At 35.9% G+C, this 14496-nt stretch overlaps 1 protein-coding gene across 1 annotated transcript; it reads right to left on the bottom strand.

Moving 5' to 3' along the window:
• Nucleotides 1–4901: 4901 nt before the first annotated feature.
• LOC127430985 (cyclin-dependent kinase 9-like) lies at nt 4902–14075 on the bottom strand. Its single transcript, XM_051681148.1, has 8 exons — nt 13944–14075; nt 13502–13615; nt 9828–9909; nt 8782–8872; nt 8292–8458; nt 7937–8108; nt 7699–7847; nt 4902–7017 (listed from the first exon to the last, which is right to left on the bottom strand). The coding sequence occupies exons 1-8, from the start codon at nt 13982–13984 to the stop codon at nt 6652–6654; spliced, it is 1182 nt and encodes a 393-aa protein (XP_051537108.1). The 5' UTR covers nt 13985–14075; the 3' UTR covers nt 4902–6651.
• Nucleotides 14076–14496: the final 421 nt, after the last annotated feature.

Below are 14496 nucleotides of genomic sequence, written 5' to 3' on the forward strand. Positions count from 1 at the left end.
TTAGACTCGTTTCTCCTTCTCTTAGCAAAAATCTGGGTTACAGTGAGGCACTTACAATGGAAAAGAATGGAGGCCAATTTCTGAAAATTAAAATACTTTTTCAAAAGTATAGCCACAAGATATAAACAATATGCATGTTAACGTGATTTAAATATGATAAAATCACTTACTAACATTTTCTGTGTAAAGTTATATTCAATTTTACAACTTCGTTGCAAAAATCTCCACTTGGTGGAAGTGAAAATAAACAGGCACCACATGTGACTTGAGATGTAAAAGTAAAAGTGGAGATTTAGAGTAAAAAAAGACTTAAATTTTAATCTGTTTCTCACCCACACCTATTAAATCGCTTCTGAAGATATGGATTTAACCACTGGAGTCTTATGGATTACTTCTATGTTTCCTTTATGTGATTTTTGGAGCTACGTAGTTCACCATTCGCTTGCATTGTATGAACCTACAGAACTAAGATCTAAAAATCTTTGTGTTCTGCAGAAGAAATAAAGTCATACACATCTGAGATGGCATGAGGGTGAGTAAATCATGAGAGAATTTTCATGTTTTGGTGAACTATCACTTTAAATATTGTTCTGTTTCTCACTCACACCTATCATACCACTTCTGAAGATATGGAGTTAACCATTGTGGTCTTAAATATAAATAAAAGATTGTGACATCACACAATCTTGTCGGCACCTAGGAAGATGTACAAAATAAGTGATAAACATTCACTTTTATTAAATAATATTGATAAATTAGTCAAAGTTCCTACATTACAAAGGCTGATGTTGAATAGAAACGAACAAACTCTCAACATTTCTAATGATCTTTCAGCGCATGTACACACACCTGTTAGCACAATAATGCTCAGTGGTGATTTCTCAGGGCCAGCAAAGCCTTCTCTGCTGGCGTAACATGCCTAATAAATACATAATCTTTCATTCTCAATCACCTTTTTGCCTATGTATTTTCAATCGCTTTCTACTCCTAATTTATCTACAAACAAATAGCAAAAAACTAAAAGTTTATCCAATCAGAATTAATCCCTCGATGCTTATAAGCAAAGCGTGTCGGCTGTATCACAAATCACATGCCCGAAGCCATGCTCCTTAGCTGAAACACTGTGTGAGTCTGAGCTCCACCCCGTCAGGCCTTCAGAATTTCCACAGAATCCCTCAACAGTGCAAATGAATGAGCAACTAAAGTAAGATTGTCAGATTCATCAGCCAATCAGATTGATTTACAGTATTTGTTCTTGTGGGTGTGGTCTTTAGGATAGGTCCCAGTGCAGGCCTTCTAGCTGGCCTTGAGTGACGCAATCACGCTTTAAGTGATGTACGTAAATACATTTGAAAGCGAAATGCGCGAGATCTTGCTGACGAGTCGGCTGTCATCACTGCTGGGATTGCCGCTGAGAAAGAGATCCTTATGGATTTAAAAACCTGAGATGTTCTGCATTGATTAATTAAACAGGAAAGGAGGACTGATTTTCACTTCAAGTAAATTGGTAAGTGCTTTTTGCGTTGTTATAGCAACATCAGGAGTTTTCTAAGTGTAAATTAGGCTGCTTGAGAATTCAGTGTCGGTTCAAGTTTTGAAAAGTAACCATGTACCCTGACAAAACAAAATTTATTGCCAGCAACATTTTAATTGCAAATATTATTAGATAGCTTTTTCTTTGTATTAGACCTCCTTGATTCTGGCTTTCATGTGTGGATGTGTTTTTAAAATGTCAATTGGTATTATTAGTTGACTGCCACGTAATGTATGATAGGCATACAGTGTCTTATTCATTGTGAAACTGTGTTTTCTTAATGGCATGAATCGCACTGAAGCCCTAGACTTAAAATTCACGGGCCGCCACTGATAATGCTATCCTTTATGTAATTCATTGCTCTCTGTTTCTGGACATCTATCGCAGCCAGACCATAACGGTGGATAACATAAGTAATCCTCCCTGTTGACTTCAGGCCAATAAAGTGAAAAGAGCACACAAACAAATTATTCCAAGCTTTTTCAAACAGCTAGTTTCTAAGTCAATCCTTCTGTAGGCAGCCGATGGAAGAAGCAGCATCTCGGACTGGAGCACTGTACTTTGCAAGTGGTTTCTGATCATAACATTGCGCGTTTTAGACTAAACTTTAGTTTGGCTTGATTATTAGGATTACCATTAACTGCACACATTGTCCGGGGAATTTTAAAGACATCTTACAACATTTAAAGAGCAAGAATATAACCGCATGACACTCAAACAAGCAGAGACCGGCTACACGCAAAATGCCAACAAGTCCCACTTCCGCTAGCCAACCGGAAATTCCACCCACCTACTGAAATACAGTGGACTCGTTGAGAATTGGCCCTGTCCCAATACCCCCACTTGCAGTTTTGGTCTTTCCTACTTATCCACTTATCTTACATATTCCGGTGTCCATTAGTGTGCAAGAAGACGTGAAGACGTGTAGTGTGTGCGTATGACTTTAGATTGCACGTTGGGACACTCGTAGCCCTTGCAGTAAGCATTAAGCAATTCATGTAAGTGCAACTGTGCTAGGCTGATTCTCAATCAGTATTCTTTTGTAACCAAGGAAGAGCTTGTCTGAGTGCAACAATTCTGGCAAAACAACTGGAACAGTCTGCCTAATTTGTGGATTTCCAACAGTGCTGTTCAGGAACAAGAGACACATGGAAATATTTTGTGATTGCGTGAGACCACTAATAGTTCCACCTATTCACAAAATAAGAAGTGTCTCTCTTCTTCTTAATCAATCACAGTCTAAAAGAATCAAGCTGGCAGTTCATGAGCAGTGAGCAAATCATTCAAGAAACCCTGTGGAACTGTGGTTGTGGCAGGGTTTCTGTCATTATACCCAAATAAACTGTGGAGAAAGTTACAATTTGGGGCAGGTCAGACATTATTGTTACTGTAAGCCCGGAGAAGTTCATTCAACTTAAATATTTTATGGAACCGTGTTGTCCTAAAACAATGTAATTTTTCTGATGTAAAAAAAATTGTGTTGACTCAACTTAGTTGTGTTATCTCTGTGTTTGATATAGGGTAGCCTAATATTGTTTGTCTAACATTAATTTAGACAAAGTAATTTACACTTCTTAGTATTGAAGATTTTGCAATAAATGATGCAGAGTTACATGACACAGAATGTAGTTGATTCAACATATATTTTTGTGTTAAGGTGATGAATACTCTTGTAAATTCAACTTAAGTATACAAATTAATACAATGATAACAACATTTTAAGTTAACGTGAAAGTTGTAAGTTGTGCCAACTCAAAAAACACTTTCATATAATATTAAAAATCTTGTTCATTTACAAACAAGCTCAGATAAATTGATTGTACTCAGAAATTCAAGTAAAATGAGAGAAATCATGAAAATCATCCACCTAACCCAAAACACAAGTAATGGAGGTAATACAACATGATTTATGATTATTTTACTCAATTTATTTGGGTTAAAACAGCATAAGGGAAAAAGTTAATGCCCATTTATGCTCTTTTTTTTATGTTAGGCAATTAATACTGTGCAAATGATGATATGCTCAAAGAAAGAAAACCAACTTTTCTAACTTACATAAAGTACTTGCCTTAAAGGAATATTCCAGATTCAATACAAGTTAAGCTGAATCGACAGCATTTGTGGTATAACGTTGATTACCACAAAAATAGATTTCAACTCGTCTGTACTTTTCTTTAAAAGAGCAGAAATCGAGGTTACAGTGAGGCATTTACAATGGAAGTCTATGGGGACCATTTTTGGAGGTCTTAAGGCAGAAATGTCGAATTAATGTAAGTGCTTTCATAAGCCTCTTATAATTTCATGAAAGCACTTACATTAATTCCTCTGTTAAAACTCATGTATTATTTGAGCTGTAAAGTTGTTTAAATCATTATTTTAGGATTTTAGGGTTTGTTGACTTTACGTCGTCATGACAACGAGGTTGTAAAATTGGCTATAACTTTACACAGAAAAGGTTAGTAAGTGATTTTATCACATTAAAATCATGTTTACAGGCATATTGTTTATGTCTTGTGGCTATACGTTTGAAAAACTGAGTGTGTTAACGTTCAAAAATTGGCCCCCATTCACTTCCATTGTAAGTGCCTCACTGTAGCCCAGATTCTTGCTGCTTTTTTTTTTTTCTTCTTTTTTAAGAAAAGTTGGGGCAAGTCAAAATTTATTTTTGTGGTAATCAATATTATGCCACAAATGCTGCTAATTGACTTTAACTCGTTTTGAACCCGGGATATTCCTTTAATGTCCGATTGAAGAAAGCAACCTGTAAATTGCACATTTCTTTTTTTAATTAAGTTTTATATATTAGTTTTGTTTTTTTCTATTGCTAGCGCACTAATTCAGTTGGACCAATCCCACAAAACATTCCTACAACTCTCAAAACAAAGACATATTTCTCAACACTAAACACAATTCACTTGTTTTTAATTCGATTAATTCTAAAACTATGCACAAAAATACCCTCATTTTGAATGTTCTCATTCAGAAAGCACAAGCACTCAAAATAATTCACTCAAGGCAACAAAGTCTGAACTTACTGAACACATTTCTACATGTGTAAACAATAAGTATAGCAACATTTTTCACACACCAGATTGATAGTAAAAAGGACTTAAATACTGATCTGATTCTCACCTATCATATCGCTTCTGAAGACATGGATTAAACCACTGGAGTCGAATGGATTACTTTTATGCTGTCTTGATGTCCTTTTCGGAGCTTCATAGTTCTGATCATCATTCACTTGCATTGTATGGACTTTTAGAGCTGAAATATTCTTCTAAAAACCTTCATTTGTGCTCTGCAGAAGAAAGAAAGTCATACACATCTGGGACAGCATGAGGGTGAGTAAATGATGAAAGAATTTAAATTTTTGGGTGAACTATCCCTTTAATATAGTGAAAAACAACAACAAAACGTACATTCTGGTCACAGACACACCATGCTGTTCCATCTAACAAGTGCCACTGTGTTTGTCTGTTGATCGACTGGTTTGTGACTCTTCTTGTTTTTTTGTTGTTTTTCCATTAGTGTCCTTTTCTTGTATTTGTTTGAATGACGATGATCAATCCACTGTTTGCTGGGCATCATTTTGATTCTACTCTGTACTACAATTTTCATTTAAAAAAAATTCTGTTTTAACAAAACATAAAACACAGTATTTAATCTACACTTGTGTTAGTAGGCCAATTAACATTTGAAACATCTCATAGGTGTCAACATAACAATAATCTTAATTTACAAAATAAAGTATATTTTCTAAAGAAATATGAAATAAACCAGTATTTGTGTAAATCAGATAGACCAAATATCATTACGAGCACATGAATAACCAAAATAAAAATAAAAAAAGTCTAATTTACTATTCTGAAACTCAGAATTCTAGATACCAGAGTTGGTGGGTTGAGACATTGGACGAGTCATGTCGACCTGAAGATTGTGGAGAGCAACTCTGCAGTAGATTTAAAAAAAAAAAAAAAAAAAAAAACTTCATTGCTGTATTTCAATAATATTAATTTGTTATGTGTGAAAGAGCTTACGGTCACTGATTGTAAAGCTAATGACTGACCCTTCCCAGTTTGCTTTACCAAAATAAATAATTTCTTATATATTACACATTGATATTGAACCATAGGTTGTGTAAAAGTAATGCAGATGTATTTAATCCTGCTTATACACTTTTTATTTGTTTTCACTTTGTTTCCGACCTGAAAGCGAAGGTAAGTAGCATACAAAGGAAGGAACACTACACGGTGGAGCCTTAAAAATCAAGTAGGTATAGCTACAGCCCGGAGATCTCCAAATGGGTGCGGAAAACTCCAAAAAAGGGCAGGAAAACTCTAGAAGTGGGTTGGGCCCTCTCCAAAAGTAATTGGAGAACAGAAAGGTTGGGGAAAGTGGATTTTATTAGTGCATTATACTTACAAGTAACTTATACACAATAAATCCAACCCAACACAAACACATGATCTTACAAAATAAAATAATTTTTAAAAATGTAAATTAACAATAAAATCTGAAAAGGATGACCAGGGGTTTAAATAACTGTCGAAGGGACTCCGAGACAAAGTAAACTTGCTTTCACTTCAGGTATTTTTAAACGAAAATCAACTTATTAGGATACTTGAATCCAATAATAGACTAATTGTGCATGAAAATGGAAACCTGTGAACAGTCTAAGTACACATGAACATCAGCCTGTTAACATCAGCCTATGTTCACCTTTCAGTCAAAACAATTTGAGCTGTTCTTTTTTTTTCTCCAACAATTAACTGAGAGCACATTAATACACTCATAGTGTGAAAGTTGTTCCCGAATCAGCTCAGTTAGTAATCATTAAGCAATTCATATCAGTACAACTGGGCTAGGCTGATTCTCAATCAGTATTCTTTTGAAACCAAGACAGAACTTGTCTGAATGCAACAGAAGTGGAAAAACTACATTGTGTCAGCCTACTCAGTGGATGTTCAACACAACACTGTTTAGGAACGACAACTCAAGAAATACATAGAAATGTTGTGATTAGGTGAGTCAACTCATAGTTCCACCTATTCACCCAATCAGAAGTCTCTCCCTCCTTCTCAACCAATCACAGTCTGTCCAAGCCAGTGACCATTTGATCAAAACACCCTGTCGAACTCTGATTGGCTGGTGGTGGCAGGGTTTCTGTTCTGATTGGTTGGCGGCTGGGGCATGTGACCTCTTCTGCGTGGAGGGGCCAGGTATTCAAACATGGAGGTGTTGTGCGTGGACAGCATATTTTTGAGGTCAGAGGGCATGGGGTCGGACCAGAAGAAGTCATGGTTGAGGGCGTCATCGCTGTCTATTCTCTGAGCCGGATCCAGAACCAGCAGTTTGTCTATGAGGTCCAGAGCGTACGGATCTTTCACATAAGCCTTTAGTCTGTCCTTCACCTTACGCTTCTGGCCTTTAGGAAGCTCCATCTTCTGATAGAGTTCATACTTCTTATCTACTTCAGGCCAAACCTGAGAACATCATAAGACAGGGAGGTTAGAGTGTGTGTGTTTTTGGTTAAGTGTTACCAGATTAACTCGACGATATATTTGAAGACATTCAATACATATCTCGATATTTATGCATTTACTCTGAAATACATATGGTGATTTTTTTTCCAATCAGAGGAACTGTCATTTCAAGCAAACAACCATTTTAGCCAAGCATATTTAAAATATTTATTGCAAGTAAAATACAGAAACAAATCAAGTTGTTTCACTAAATGAACAAGAGGAAGTGATATTTAGGCTAATCATTTTCATTTCTATGTACTAATATAACAATACCTGGTAATAAACACCAGTATTTACCTATCTGTATTCTCACAAAAACCTTTACATGAACTCATTTGTTTTAATGATTCATTTAACTAAATTTTAAGAAATGAATCAAACTAATCAACTCAAAACGCCATTTTTACCACTGAAGTTTAAATCTAAGACACTATTAAAACATCTCTGTCTTAGTGCTCTATTCCAAAGAAAGTCATTAGACAAGGAAGGTTTGTGAAACATATTTTAACTAAGTTTATTTATTAATAACAAAATCAGTTATATGTTGCTTAGTTTTAAATATACAGCAAAATCATCACAAATATTCTGTGAATATTTGGTGAATCACCAAGCCCTAGTGCGTGTGTGTGTGTGTGTTACCTCTGGTGTAATAGAGCCACACAGCTGGCTGATAAGGGTGAGCTGGTGTTGTTCTGTGTTGCCCTGCATGATGGGGCTTCTGGTCCACATCTCTGCCATGATACACCCTCCACCCCACAGATCTATAGGAGGCCCGTAGTCTCGCTCTCCTAACACACACACACCCACACACACATAGTGAGAAACCAATAAATGTATCCTGCAGAATGTGTGTGTGTAGATGTTTCTCTTAATTTACCCAGCAGTAGTTCAGGCGGTCTGTACCACAGTGTGACGACCCGGTTTGTGTATCGGTTCCCCTGACTGTTCTTGGCCAAACTGAACGCTCTAGCCAACCCGAAATCAGCCAGCTTCAGAACTCCATCTCTGGTGATCAGAACATTGGCTGCCTTCATGTCTCTGTGGAGAATCTGATAGAGAAACACTCAACCTTTAAACCGTAACAAACAAGCACAGCAAAACAAATGGCCTTTTCTTGAGCCACATTTGCATCACAGAATCTGGGAATATTGTCATGTAAATTACATACGTAAATACCACCACTGGTATGGTGCATCTATAAATGTATAGTGTGAGCTGTCACGTGGTCTTACCTTGTTTCTGTGTATGTAGTAAAGTCCATTCAGCAGCATCTGCATCACCTTCTTAATCTCAGCCAGGGTGAATTTAACATTAGCGTTGCTCAGCAGCCCGGCAAGGTCATGCTCACAGAAATCAAAGACTAGATAGATGCTGCCCTTATAACGATTAAACTGGGTGGCTGAGAGAGTGAGAGAGCGAGAGGAGGAAAGTTCAAGTTTAAAGAATTCCATATTCTTTGACATAAGCTTTTAAGAGTAAAAAACATAAACTATTGATCCCAAAGGGTAAATTTGGGTGCAATAGCAGCAAAACAGTCAACACTGTACATACATAGGACTTTAAATACAGAAACTAACAGGAACTGTAGTCCATTTATAAATATAAATCAAATGTAGGTACACCAACACTGAATTAATACTGTTTGCATTTGACCTTTTTACGACATACAGGACATATATCCTGGTAGAGAGGTGCAGTAAACAGAGAATTTGAATGCCACACCTTTTGTTCTGCAGATCTCAATGAGGTTCACTACATTCTCATGCTTGAGCAGCTGTAAGATTTTGATCTCACGCAGCGCTGTGATCGGGAACTGAGGAGAAGAGAAAATGCAGTAAACACTCTGAGATGACACACAAAACACATGACAGCAGAGGGGGAATTTGAATTATTTTGCCCACCAGCCAAAGTGTGTGATGAATGCAGATTCTTACCAGCCCCTCAAAATGTATAGCAGCCATTTTTATTTCCTTATTTAAAATATATGAATGTGAAATTGATTAAATGCATTTTTTGACTATAGCTTTCTACCTTTGACCAGCTCCAACCAGTAGGTGGCGATATGCATGAAGAATGTGAGTCGCCAAAAAAAACAAGAGGAAGAATGTGGAAGTGAAAGTGGAGATTTATAGTAAAAAAGGACTTAAATATTGTTCCGTTTCTCACCCAAACCTATCCTATCGCTTCTGAAGACATGGATTTAACCACTGGAGTCATATGTATTACTTTTATGCTGCATTTATTTGCTTTTTGGAGCTTCAAAGTTTTGGTCACTATTCATGGACCAACAGAGCTGAGATATTCTTCTAAAAATCTTTGTGTTTCACAGAAGAAATTAAGTCATACACATCTGGGATGGCATGAGGGTGAGTAAATGATGAGATTTTTCATTGTTAGGTGAACTATCCCTTTAAAAGAAATAAACTCAGTTAACCAAAACGTGAACTCAGTGAAAAAGTGGACTTGTGTTGTCTAGTGAGCGGGCTTGTGTTGTAAGTGAACAAATGTGGTCCTTCAACAACAGTGCATCATTGTGTCTAAACCACAATTTCTTGTTAAAGGCCAATCTGAGACAAGATGTTGGCCACTGTGGCTGGTAGATAAGGTATCATCAGCCACTCAGAAAACAAGCTAGCATTTGACTGGTGGCAGGTGTTAATTTTGACTTGAATATTATGTGAGAAATATTTGCATTTTAACTCCAAGCATAAAACTGTATCAAATGAAAAAAAAAGATTCAAATTAAAGTTAGTGTTGCATGTTCACACCCCTTCCTTCTCGTTCTCCATCAGTACTTTCTTCAGAGCCACCTTCTTCCCCGTCTGTCTGTGTTTGGCTTTGAACACCTCCCTACAGAACAAACAGATCAAAGATTTACAATACCTCAGTTCCTCAAGAAAACAAATCTCTTCAATAATGACAACAGGCTGACATTAAACTAAACTTCAATAAAAATTATACTTGTAAAAAAAATGTTTTTTTATAATAATTGTTAGTCAATATATCAGCAATTATTTTCCTCAGCAGATTAAAGTACAGCGAGAAGTATTAGGACTTTTGCTGACACACAAAAAAAAAAAAAAAGCTTTATTTTTGAACTTACTAAGACTTTTTACGCAACGTTACTCTTTTTTTTTTTATATATCAAATATAACAAGTATATATATATATATATATATATATAAGTGCTGTCAGCATTAATGCATGCGATTAATTAAAAATGTTTTACACCGCCTCCGTAGCTGACAGTAGTGTTACCCGGAGGGGTCTTCTGCCTCAATGTTCAACGTGTTGTATTTTCAGAAACATGTGTTTATTTGGATTACTGTCACCTTCCTGTCAGCTTGGACCAGTCTGGCCATTCTCCTCTGACATTAACAAGCCATTTTCATCCACAGAACTGCCGCTCGCTGGTTGTTTTTTATTTTTTGTACCATTCTCTATACACTCTAGAGACTGTGCGTGAAAATCCCAGGAAATCAGCAGTTACAGAAACACTCAAACCAGCCCATCTGGCACCAACAATCATGCCACTGTCTAAATCACTGAGATCACATTTTTCACCATTCTGATGGTTGATGTGAACATTAACTGAAACTCATGATCTGTAACTGCTTGATTTTATACATTTAGCTGCTGCCACACGATTGGCTGATTAGATAATTGCATGAATAAGTAGATGAACAGGTGTACCTAATAAAGTGGTCAGTGAGAGTGTATGTATGTGTGTGTATATATATATATATCCTGCAATGTATTTTTATGGATATGTGCCATAATTTAATTTACATTTGTCCATTAAGTGTTAAAACGAAATATAGTTGCTTAAGATGCAAAACATTACAGACTAGTTTGTATTTTTCAACCCATTTTTATTAATGCTTGCAAATCATTCTCACAATTTCGACAAAACCTCTTCCATGTTAGCCAGTATAGATAATTTGACAACTTTAAATCAGAATTCGCAACAAGGTTCTAAACATCACAGAAATCCAAATGTTTAAAGGATAGTTCACCCCAAAATGAAACTTCTCTCATAATTTACTCACCCTCATGCCATCCCAGATGTTTATGACTTTCTCTATTCTAAAGAACACAAATGAAGACTTTTAGAAGAATATCTCAGCTCTGTAGATCCATACAATGCAAATGAATGGTGACCAAAACTTTGAAGCTCCAAAAAGCACATAAAGGCAGCATAAAAATAATCCATAAGACTCCAGTGGTTTAATCCATGGCTTCAGAAGCGATCAGATCAGTTTTGGGTGAGAACACACCAAAATATAACTCTTTTTTTTTCACTGTACATCTGCCATTACAGTTTAATTGATTTTAAGCTTGATTACACTTGCAAGTGCTTGACGCATGTGCACAGCGCTAGATGGCGCTAGGAAGCGTAATCAAGCTTGAAATCACGATCATGCATAGAGACTGCAATGGCAAGATGTACAATGAAAAAGGGAGTTATATTTTGGTCTGGGGTGGGGGTCACAAATATAATTGTCCTCTTTGGTCCTTTAACATAGTAAAGGCGCTGAATGCAATCATTTTCTGAATAAAGGCATTAAATGCAATAAAGGCCCAAAATTGTATAATTTTTGGTTTTAAAAGATAAAAAAAAAAAAAAAAAATCCACACAGAAGTTCACACAGTACAAGACGACCACTGTCTACATTGCTAGCAATTTGCCTGTTTCAGTCATATTTTCTTTCTTTTTTATGCTGTCTCAAAGAAAAGATGAACATAACTTGAATTTCTTTTCATCACTGATGTATCTTTAAAATGACATGACTGTGTCAGCTGGCTAGCAAAAAGAAAATACTAAGTTGTCCCTCATTGTTTTTTCCCCCCAGTAGAATCTTAACACAATATTTTCTTCAAGAATCCTAATGCTGCTCTTTTCCATACAAAAACAGTTCATAATGAGCACCACTGTCAAGGTCCAAAGAGAGAAAAAAATAAAAATAATTACAAAAATATCATAAAAGTAGTCCATACAACACAAAGCTGTTGTGCGGCCAAAGAAAGCTTGGAATATAATGCATGAGTCATATGGACTGCTATTATGATGTCTTTATACTGAACCTTTAATAGTGCTTTATAGTATTAGTCCTTTATGAAGCTCGACAGCTCCTGCTCACTATAAACTGTTATACTATGGAATAGAGCTGCTTAAAATATCTATTTTTATGTTCCAAGAAAATTTTGAACAACATAAGGGTGAGTAAATGTCCATTAAAAGTCCATTTTTAGGTGAACTACTCCACTAACTGGTGGCTCTTCCTCAAAATAAAATGGTCTCTTATAAAAGAAGACACTTAGGAGATGCTGTACAAAATTCAGAATTAATTAAATGCAAAGACATTATTTATAAAATCTTAAATTGATTTTAAATTACCACCTAATAATATTTGCATTAAAAATATATGACACTGTCCTCGCCACAACCTAAAAACTCAATTGAAGCCACAAGTCTTACCATGTTCTAGTTGTAATTTGATGGTGATAATGCTCTACTACTTTTACGAATTTTCTAAAAAGGTACTTCAGAAATTTACCAGATTCCTTCAATTCCTTTACAATATACACATTCGCTCTTTGTCTTAAGCCTGATTCACTGAAATCTGCTCCGTTAATGTTTTCACATTCACAATTATGAATGGCATACAAATCACATACTGTACATGACATTTTTAATTCAAAACGGCGAATTTTTCCAAATGATGAATAGTTTGCACCAATGGAAATTACTGTTGGTTTGTACAACATTTCAATCATAAAATAGTGGGCAAATATTTCATGTTTAGTTAGATACTGACACTCTTAACCTGAACTGTTTGCTGATATGTGGTGCTGGGATAATCCACGAGGTTCCCGTTTAGCTTCTTAAACTTGTGTCCCGCCTTCGTCGATTTGATTGATCTCATATGACATTGCCGAGCAGTGCTAGACTACTGTGCACGCTAAAAATGTTAATGTTAATGGGGGGGGCAATCTGGTCATATCTGATTATTGGGGGGGGGGGTTGTCTCAATGTATATTGTGGTTACAGCCCTGATTAAACCACTGGAGTCTTTTGGATTATTTTTATGCTGCCTTTATGTGCTTTTTGGAGCTTCCAATTTTTGGTCACCATTCACTTGCATTGTATGGGCCCACAGAGCTGAAATATCCTTCTAAAAAACTTTGTGTTCTGCAGTAGAAAGAAAAAACATATGCATCAGGGATGACATGAGGGTAAGAAAATTATTTTTGGTTAAACTATACCTTTAAAATAACAAGGCATAAAAAGTTTTACAATATCATCAAATGTAAGATTTAGTGAGAGCGCAGCACTGGTTCGATGGGGCATGTGACATGACTCTCACCTGGCTTTTATAAGTCATACACAAAGACAAAGCAATAAGATGAATATTTATGTACACAAACAACAAATACTCACCCGAAGGTGCCCTGGCCGATCTTTGCCAGCTTCTCATATTTAGAGAATTCATCACAGAAGGGAAACTCGACCCCATCATAGTATTTAGACATGATGGCAGTCTCTCTGTCCGGCCTACATGCACACAACACACAAACGTTTGTTTTTAAACACGACTGGGACCTCCCAGTGACTTTTAATGTTGTTAGATTAACCTAATTATAGTTAATACATCCTTATAGACATGTTTTGATGTTAATAAAGACATAACTTTGTCATTTAATGAAGCTGTTTTCATTGTGTTCCCACAAAGACGGCAAAACCTGACCCCCCCACACAAATATCAGCTTTACAGCGCTGTTAAAAGCAAATAAACACTTTTAAATGGTACAGATATATGCTAGGATTGGATTAAAACTTGAAATGGCTCAAAAGTGATAGAAAATCGTTAAAATATTCATACTTATCCCCGCCGCCGGAGCTTCCGGTTTTGTCTCGCTGCATTCTTGCTGTTCCTCTGCGGTCCGCCGAGCGGGTTCAACCGCGCCAAGAAAAACTCTACCGCCCCTGCCGACTGGATGAACAACTGTCAACTACTGGCTTTATAAAAACTACATTTTATAAAGTTTACATTACCTCCTTTGCATATGTGAAATACGTACACTGAAACATGTATTATTTGTAATGTATTATGCTTATATGACATATTATGCTTCAAAAAAAAAAATAATAAAAATATTTAAAAAAATGAATTTAATTTAATACATATTTATAAATTAGTGTTCTACATCCTTATGTGTAAGTGCAGCATTTTTGGGTCTCACTACTGAAAGATCATATTCTCTTGAATTATTTTTAATTAGCCCAACTGGGAATAAAGCTTTATATAACCAACAATGAATGTAAAAATACGATTCAATATTAAAACTACTGCACACAAAATTCCTCATGATTTTTTAAATTAATTTTTCATGTAGTATGTACAGTACAGTAAAATATTTAATTGCACCCTAAGG

This window comes from Myxocyprinus asiaticus, chromosome 40 (genome assembly GCF_019703515.2).
Source record: "Myxocyprinus asiaticus isolate MX2 ecotype Aquarium Trade chromosome 40, UBuf_Myxa_2, whole genome shotgun sequence".
Taxonomy (NCBI): domain Eukaryota; kingdom Metazoa; phylum Chordata; class Actinopteri; order Cypriniformes; family Catostomidae; genus Myxocyprinus; species Myxocyprinus asiaticus.

Bases quoted from the DNA above. Each gene is read 5' to 3' on its own strand.
- LOC127430985 (XM_051681148.1), bottom strand. From the start codon at position 13,984: ATGCAGCGAGACAAAACCGGAAGCTCCGGCGGCGGGGATAA. The intron at 8,873-9,827 runs GTGTGAACATGC...TCTTCTCCTCAG, and splicing joins TGGAGAACGAGAAGGAAGGG to TTCCCGATCACAGCGCTGCG. The intron at 8,459-8,781 runs GTGTGGCATTCA...TCACTCTCTCAG, and splicing joins TGAGATCTGCAGAACAAAAG to CCACCCAGTTTAATCGTTAT.